The sequence below is a fragment of the Manduca sexta genome, chromosome 18 (genome assembly GCF_014839805.1).
Source record: "Manduca sexta isolate Smith_Timp_Sample1 chromosome 18, JHU_Msex_v1.0, whole genome shotgun sequence".
In the NCBI taxonomy this organism is placed as follows: Eukaryota; Metazoa; Arthropoda; class Insecta; order Lepidoptera; family Sphingidae; genus Manduca; species Manduca sexta.
Window position 1 is genome coordinate 9,814,752 of NC_051132.1, and position 9,617 is coordinate 9,824,368.

The following is a 9,617-nucleotide window of genomic DNA, read 5'->3' on the forward strand; positions in this document are numbered from 1 at the left end:
ATAAATCTTCGAAATCAATCAGAAAGAGCTATTTTATGCTGTATACTCTAGAGTTATAAATATATTTTACAATATATAATTATATAGCTATAGATTTTTAATTATGTACACTACCCTTAACTAATGGAAGACTTTTGTGATATTGTTCTTCGTGATATTTCTTGGTTGTATTATAATTAATTACGTCTAATATTGCACATAATACACGTGCTGTTATTTACATTCATAATTAACTTACAATTTATCAATCATTCAAATCATTCACTCAAGCATTTACCAGCAGTTCCATTCGCGTATTAGATTTTATCATTCATTCATGCAATGACATTTTTAGCATTAATGTCACTATCTCATAATCTATAACTAGGATTCTTAAAATACGTTCCATTCACTTCTCTGGAGGCGGTTATAACGTCAATAGCAATAAGCAAGTAAGTAAAATATCCACACCTTAGTATGATTGTGCGAGATCAAAAAGCTTGTTATATTCAAGCCTTTGTTCAAAAGCATTTTCCTTACTCACATTGCACACATGCATAAAAGCTAATTCATCGCGTTTCCTTTTTTATTCCTACTTTATTTTATTTAAATACACATTATTATATAACTATTTTCAATACGCAAATTAGAGGAAGTACGAGGATATTCTTTTATCTTTTAGACAACTTTTATAAACTGCTACAATATAGGTATATTTTAATTGCCTTCAATCGTAGAAAATCGACGTGTGACATTGTGGCGTTAGTCCAATAACTCAGCGTATTATTCTCCGCAGCTTGCGCTGGACAATCTGCGTGACGACACTTCTGAATGATTTTAATTAGTCAATGTAGAGCAAGCAGCATTATGAATAATTAGAAGCGGCAATAAATACGTTTAATATATCGGAAAGGTGGCAAATGAAAAATGTGGTCGATGCGTCATTTGATTATAAGTGATTGTTAACCTTAAGAATGGTAACAATGCCTGTGAAATGGTGGATGCGTTCCCGAATCTTACATCATAACTAAAGGAATGTGAATTGGATCACTCCCACCCTAGCGTTCAAAATTCAGACATTGATAAGAGCCTTTGAGTGACAGAACTCAACATTAAACATAATGCTGAAGAGAAAACTATTACGTGGCTCTACTCTAAGTTGTTTTGTAAAACGTCATTGGATCTACTATTTTCCTTTCCATGTAGAGTAATGTGTATTTTTCCTAGTTAATAAATCTTCAGTGTTTGTTTTTGATAAGTATGATGATAAGTATAGCACAAATGCACCGTAACTTACTTACTCTATGAAATGTATGACAGGCTATGTCGAACAACAATAAGTAGAAAAGAAGGCGATGTAGAGGCGACAGTCACGTGCCGTAGTGTGTGAAGAGTATGATCAAAAATAATATACTGAGAAAGTAAAGCGGAAGTGTAAGCTATTTAATATACTTTATGTAAAATCAAACTTCCTATAGGAAATGTTTTTTAAACTCAATGATTTACAAATTTTAAAAGTATTCTTTTAATAGTTTATGATAACGTTAATATTGAGTATAATAATCTTATTAAAGAAAGGTAAGTACACGAATGTGAATAGGTTTATAATCTCGGTGGCAGACGTAGGCAACGCAAGACTCCAGCCGGCGGATCGTCGCGAGGCCTTTTTCACGCTGTCAGTTGTAGGCTCAGTCGGCTCTAGACTCGGCCAAGGGTAATAAACAAATTTGTAGGACCAGGATCGAAACCCAAATAATGTCTTCAATTTCAAGTGTGAGGTCCCGGGCGATAGTCCGGTTCGCTCCCCCTTCCCCCCTCCAAGGTCACCTCTGTTTAATCTAGTTTAACTCAGTCAGCTGTGAAAAATGGGTTACAAACTCTTAATGTATATTTTGGAGGTCAACTCTAACACATTCTTACAGCTTCAAATGACAATGGAGTATTTAAGGCGCTTTAATCAATGATTTATGTAGTTTCAGGATTTCTATTTTTGTCTTATTTGGTGATTTACAAGTTTGTCGCATCAAAGTTCAACAGCAGAGCATCAGAAAAGGTAATAGATATTATCTTTTTATACAGTACTTAGTATACCAAAAATGGATGCAGCTACTTGCCATTTATTCTGTTTAAATGGATAATTTAGGGCCTGTTCATGAGCTTAAATACATTTTATTCGGCAGTTATCGTATTAAATAGCTAATTTAGATAGTACTCAATTTATTTGCGAGAATAGATTAGAGTATGACTTTTGTATATGGTCGCCTTATACACTTATGTTAGGAGTAGCACTTCCTCAGAAGTTGTGAAAGAGGCCCTAAAATAGAACGTCACACGGCGCGTTCATCTCAATGTGTGCAAGTTCACTACTCGCAACTTGCATTATCAATTACTGGTATAATTTATTTTTACATTATTTCTTTTTTGTTATGTCATTCAAGATATTTATGCGATTATAATTGTATTTTAATATTAATAAGTAATGTCTATTTTTGGTTTGTGTTTATATTGAAATGTGTTGCTGTTAAAGCAGTATAGGCATCGAGCATTAGCCAATTGAGCTTTTGAGAATACCGAACTATAATATTCTTATTTTTGTAGTGACTCTCCAACCAGTGAACATTGGCAGTTAGCTCAGTATATTTGCTTTTGTCCTTTGCAAGGTGAAATGTTTCTATAGCGCTTGCAATCCTCATCCACTCGCGGATGTTCTGTAATCAAAACTTCTTCCTTCGAACGGTTTTTCTTTTGCCCATTACTTTTCCTATTATTATGAGTTGAAGGAGCTTGTACTTGTCATGTGTTAATATAAAACTAGGTATCAAAAGTTTGGTTTTCGACCTACTGGATGTAGGATTTCCTCATTAGTAACCTTCTGAGTCCAAGATATCGACAATTCAACTATAAGTTCACATCTGGAATGTTTCTAAACGTTTCCTGAGATTTTCCTTGATGGTTAGTTTGATATTGTTCAGTAGCGATAGCAATTATTCTACATAAGCGGCATTATGATTAGGTTCATAGAATACTTATTAACTATTTTATATTTGCATAAAATATTTTTATTTTTATTTTCTAGCAGTTTCCGATGCTACCGCGAGATACGAGTTAAATACTTTAAACTTACGAACAAGTATTACAATTATAGACCTATTAATTCCAAACATAGCCTAGTGACTAGTGAATATCATACAGATATTTATATAGGTAATGTAGCATAATTTAAAAAGTTACTTATTTTATAATTATAAGTATTCATGGATGTAGTATGACTATTCTGTTTAAATAAATAAAACAAAAATGATTTTCATGCTTCGAATTGCACAAATATAACCATATTTAAGTGGCTAAAGGTGTTTTCTGAAAAGGAACCCGACACAACATATAGATACTATATGCCTAAATGAGGTTTTACAAATCGAGAATGATAATTAGACTACAGAAATTCTATATAAAGGGAACCCGACAGGAATCGGGTTAATGAATGAATATTGCAATCTTGTTCATTAATAGGTTGCCAGAAACAATTTGAGTATATTTTCAGATATTAAGACTACAATTGCTTACTTTCTATACTACACAACGACTCTACGTCTTTGCTAACATTTAATAATATGAATTATCCAAATTGAAAAATTTAGGGGAGTCGAAATTAATAATTGACTGGTAGGCTCCAACAGAATAGGATAAAATAAAAATAAAACAACATAAAAAAAATAAATTGAAAATAAAATTTAATAAATGCTTTTACAATTTTAAATAAATGATTATTTTGTGTAATTAAAAGAAATGTAAATTTACTTAAGTAAGGTGTCGTTCACCACTACATATAATTATGGTTAATATTGTCATACACACAGTATTTTAATATTAATGTACAGTGTAGTATAATTATTAAAAATATTTAACTCTAATATTCATATCGTAGTTCTACATTTTTAATTAGATTTGGGGATTTTTTTAAAAAATCGAAAGACCAATATATACTAAAGGAATAAATAATACTTGAATTTTATAGTTAATTTCTGTGCGATACACCGCGGCGTTCAAAAGTTAAATATACCTACGCATGTTTTCACAAAATTATTACATATTAATTTTGCAAGCAAGGATATGCAACAGTGATAAGTTATTTATTATTATTATTATTAATAACTACGCGTATTTTATATATCTATTACTGAGCCATGCATTTTACCTTATTATCTAAGAAATATTTAAATTAATTCTATCCATTTAACTTAATTAATATGCAAGTAATATTATAACATATATAACAGTGTCAATTTTATATTTAGATTTATTATACATGTCGTGTTTTAATGGGTACCTATAATTCCTAAGTTAATTCAATAGAGCATGAGAGATCGGTATTAAGTATTTGTAAATTAATTGCAATGGGCCAATAAGGAAATACCGTAATACATAAATACTAAATAATACGAAATAAAATTTTATAGAAAATTTTTCAAACTTAAAAGACGTTACGAAAACCTATCCTTATCCTTCAAATAAAGATATTGCAAAACCATTATAATAAACATAAAAAAATAATCGGCATTTGAAGTTTGAAATATACGTAATTCTTTTTTTAAATTATCGATTTAAATTTGGAACGGGAATACGGTGCTGTGAACGTTACGCGCTAAACGGTGACCTGTCACAGTTGCACGCGGCGCCGCCGTGTCCGTGACGGCACTGCACGTTGCACCACGCCTGCCATCCCTCGGACGTGTTGAGCACTCGCGACGCTTGGTACGCGACGGGATTGGACGTCGCCGGTGAGTTGCACAACGGGCATCCTGACGACAAAAAAATGCTATGCAAACGCTGTTGAACAATATTAAATATGATGACTTTCTCCTTACATGCATTGCAGTATCATTCGATGGTTTAGTGTTTGAAAAGCATTTTAACGTATTTGCGATATACAACGAGGCTCATAAACGCTTAAGGATGGTAACTTAAGAATAGGTTTCGTGAGGAGCATAAATATAAATCGGACTATATGCACTGAAAATTGCTACAATATTACGCGTTGTAAAGTAAAACATAATGTAGAGCCAAAGAATTTGAAGATATTTACATATTTCAGTTACAGTACGTACATAATATAGCCAATCGATAATGAATTATAACGCTCATAGTATTAAGGAGAGAGGAAAGTATTAGGGTTCGGTAGAAGACCCACCTCCAAGAGTGTATCCGTCGACACAGAACGCTGCACAGATCGCGGCCCAGTCCACGTCATGTTCCTCCTCCTCGCTGTCCTTGCAGTTGCACAGTGGTTCACCTGATCGGGATAAAGTCTCTGAGTGTAGAGCTATGTAACAAAATCAGGATAAAGTCTCTGAGTATAGAGTTGTGTAGCAAATTCAGAATAAAGTCCCTTAGTACAGAGTTGTGTAGCAAAGTCAGGATACAGTCTCTTGAGTATGAAGTTGTGTAGTAAAGTCTGGATAAAGTCTCTGAGTATGGAGATGTGTTGCATGTTCAGAATAAAGTCTCTGAGTATAACCTTGTGTAGCAAAGTAAGGATAAAGTCTTTGTGTATTTTTAAGATGAGTATAGGGCTATGTAACAGACAGATCTGCAAATTTTTCGGGGATATTAAAAGCTACAAATACAGTTTAACCGCTAAGTTTTGCATACCTAGATAGTTGCCACAAAGAGACGGGCACACGGAGACCCTTGGTTGTCCATACAATACATCTGTACGGTTTGTATCTTCTAAAGCATTCTGCAGACCGATGGGGATCATTTGAGTGCAGGACGAACCGCATGCCTCGCCGCCAAGACCTTGAGTTAAAATGATTTCTTGTAGGATTTTGAAAGTTCTCATAAGCAGTGTGTACGCAAGAGAGAAGCTATTGACGGTATCGCTTTATGTTGGCGGCTAGTCTATACTTATACTATCAGACACGTTGCAGTGAATCAGTTTCCCAATCTGGGAAATTCAACATTGGTGAGAAATGCAACTAGGGCACCCACTTTTCGCGATGTTTTGACTCACTATGTGATTGATAACGAGTCTATCGCCATATCGGGCACAAATTCCAGTCTCTGGACTAATAGAGTATAAAAATCCAATATCACTTTAACTTAAACATTTTAAATGTAAGCAACTACTCTGGGCCTACCTATATATAAACCATAATATAATGTTACGTTTGTGGGTTCATCCGAAATAATGTATGTATCAATTAGTAGAAATAATTGATTGGATGCACATTAAATAATAAACTGCAACAAATAAAAAATAAAAACTAGGTCTACGTACATTTTTATGCACAAAATATATCAAAAATTTATGTATGTTGTTTAAATTTATATAGCACCCACAAAGTTACCTTAATTTAAATAATTATCTACATAGGAACCCTCTCAGTAGTAGAGGAGGCCCGTGCCCAGCAGTGGGACAGTATATAATACAGAGCTGATATTGTTATATAGGTGCAAAGTAAAAGGAGGTCTAATATTGCCATTTTTAATTTTTCACAATAAAATTGTTTTTTTTTTTTCATATTCAAGCGAGCTGAACATAATACCCTTAGTTTTTCATATAATATAACAGTATTTTAAGAAAATTATAAAAATACTTACCTTAACAAAGCACATTCACAAAATAACTTAAAATATAATTCCGTAAAATGAAAAAGGCGCCATAGCGCTACTTTTTAAAACACAACGCAAAGGAAAACAAATAAAACAGCACAAAAAACCTGCGTGACACAGGTCCGCGCAGAGATTCGTTCGCGCCGGCACTGACGGTTTCCAAACCTTCGCGTCTTGTCTGAACTGAGCCAAATATATCTTATTCAGCCCTCCTCTATCGTACTTCAGCTGTAGAACCACCTCGGGGGTTGCTACCCGTCTTTGTCCAGCGTCATTTTCCTGCGACGTGATTGGCTCTTCTTTGGGGAGGAAAATTTCTGATTGGTCGGTGGCTAGAGCGTACGGTACCACCCCTAGTACGCCTATTATGACGGCTATTATTTTCATTCTCGCCATCTGTAGGATTAAATGATTATTGACGTATTTCATTTCAGCTGTAATTCCTGGAGATCTTTGTGTAGGAGGTAACTACATAATATCGCTAAACTATTGTAGTTAATGTTTCTAGGGTTGAACATTTCATTTCAAAAGCGGAAAAAATCTTATTATTTTTGAGTATTTTTTTCAGTCGTACATTTCGTGATAAAATGAATATAACAATTAATGTAAAACAAGGACAAAAAAATTGTTTTGCTAAGAAAAAATATTAAAAGATCATTATTACTCAGCTAGGAACTTAACCAGGTATTTAAAATGTTAATTTAAATAGTAAAAACATGGTTGATGATATATCTATATATTAAAACATAATGCAAAAACTTTATACGTTTTTTTAGAAAAAAATTCACGAACAGAAAACCATTACACATACTTCCATGCGTTTAATACATACATATGCATGTATGCTTTTTTGTTAATGGTTAAAATTTATGGTCAAACTGAGAAGTGATTAATAATTTTTATCTCTTAGTGTATGTCAAACATAATGACAAACATCTAATTAATATTACGTGCAGAGAAAACGTTGTACCTACGCCTCTTCAAGCACATTGCACGTGCGGAAGAGTATGAGATTTAGGATGATTATTGTTTGTATACAGAAGACGTGCAGAAACATAAAATGAAATGTATGGTAAATATATTAAATAACTTGATAGAATTTTGGCCATTAGATAACGACTAATAAATTAATCAATTTTTAAATTAATGATTGTTAAAAACAGCGACCATATTTTATCGAAAGAAGAAGTGTACAATGTACATACCGATTTAAATAAAAGAAAGCTTAGTAATTCCGTTGTTCTATATTTGAATTTAAAAATATTATAGTTAGGTACAGCAAATTGTCATAGCATAATTTTACATTTGTGCCTTACCTAAGTTTACCGAAAATAAAAAGGCTTTCAAGTTATACACATTTATATGGTGCAGAATTTACGTGTTTATGTTTATTACCACAGGTGAGAAACAATTTTACTAGACCGTAAGAATTCCATTATTAAACTGATTGGAATCTATGGTTCTTTTAGGACTTTTGAGTTACTGCTATGGTGATTAGGTATACCTATTTATTATAAAAAGACGTAAATATTTTTTTGTATATATAACAGTTTCAGTGAATCTATCATGTTTCCCTACGGGCCTATCCAATTCGATTGGCAGTTTGAGTATAGTGTATAATTGTACCTACTAGTAGAATATGAATTAAAAACGGTATATAAAAGAAATCAATAAAAAGACTAGTGTAGCGATTGCTTCTTTGTACGAACCTACTTATTCAATTCAGTCTACCGACTATGTATGTTTACAATAAGGTTCAGTAAAATTATAATTATGGCTCGCAAGTCACAGCGATGTTGAAAACCCGTATTTGTCGCATTGAACAAAAGAATACAGACTGCAGTTTGCCAAAGAAAATGTTAATTGAACAATGGAATGATTGAGGAACTATAGTCGTAGCCAAGAGCCACTTGCTATACTATCTTTTAAAGCGAGGACTTTTTGACGCTCAGTTTATTTTTCTCATGTTCATGAAATAAACAAAAATCAGTTGGATAGCAAGCAATTATTGTTGTCTACAAACATTAATTGCCGCACGTTAACATTGGGAGTCCGTTGTTTTATATCAAGAAACTTTTACGAAATTACGTAATTTTAATAAAACTTACATTTATATTCAGCTATTTAACTATAATATAGATTGGTCAATTTAAATATATTTTAACACGATTTTTAACGATATAAAGGCAAGAATATATAAAATCTCATCTGTTAGTTTACATTTGCGTACTCTTTTTCATATAGTGTGCTAATGCAATTAAGCTTTAGGTGTGCATATACACTTTATAATTACATTTACTTCATAATGTATCCCGTTTGACGTAGATACGTTCTAGAATATTCAGAGCGTTGTAGAAAGAGCCGGGTATAGGAGAAACAGGGACAAAACATCCGGTATTGATCCGAGCAAGCGGACGCCCGGGTTATGTAACTCCTATGTGCTGAACAAAGTAGTGACGGGACAAGGTGATTCGATATAGGTAGGTGTTGGAATGCCTTTTGGGGTCTGTGTGTAGTAAGTATGAAAAGAGGTATTGCAAATGCGAAAAATAATTTTAACTGACTAAAAAAGTAGGTTGTCAGTTCGACCTGTATTTTTTTTCAATTGCGTTTCATCACTCGCAATTTAAAAAAATTGCGACTTTCAGTTTCTGAACTTGTATTTCCACTCTCGAGATTGTGTCATCCATACGCTGCACTGTTTACAATCACACATCGGAGAACCTTTCTAGGCAGGTGTAACCTAAACCAAGCTAAGAAAATGAATTTCCAAAAACTCTCTGTTATCAGCTTATAATAAATAAATGCGAGCTTGGTAGCCGCCTCAGTCTTGTAATCTTCACGAACATTCAAAATATTATATTACTCGATTAAGTACAAATATATTCGGTACTCTTGCCACATCACTAAACCTTGGTAGGTACTTATATATTTGAATACTTAGTTCCTTCATCGACATAATATGGCGATTTTAGGATTCCTTTAGGAAATATATAAATGCCAATGTTATTGAACTGTTATACTAA

The 9,617-nt window shown here is 33.0% G+C and overlaps 2 protein-coding genes across 2 annotated transcripts; both read right to left on the reverse strand.

Moving 5' to 3' along the window:
- Window positions 1-4,613: 4,613 nt before the first annotated feature.
- On the reverse strand, window positions 4,614-5,467 carry LOC119189657. The gene is made up of 3 exons (XM_037439929.1): window positions 5,374-5,467; window positions 5,168-5,269; window positions 4,614-4,778 (listed from the first exon to the last, which is right to left on the reverse strand). Exons 1-3 carry the CDS (start codon window positions 5,465-5,467, stop codon window positions 4,615-4,617), a joined length of 360 nt encoding a protein of 119 aa, XP_037295826.1. The 3' UTR covers window position 4,614.
- Window positions 5,468-5,549: 82 nt separating this feature from the next.
- LOC119189659 lies at window positions 5,550-6,987 on the reverse strand. Its single transcript, XM_037439930.1, has 3 exons — window positions 6,699-6,987; window positions 5,629-5,775; window positions 5,550-5,566 (listed from the first exon to the last, which is right to left on the reverse strand). Exons 1-3 carry the CDS (start codon window positions 6,985-6,987, stop codon window positions 5,550-5,552), a joined length of 453 nt encoding a protein of 150 aa, XP_037295827.1.
- Between the last annotated feature and the right edge of the window lie 2,630 nt (window positions 6,988-9,617).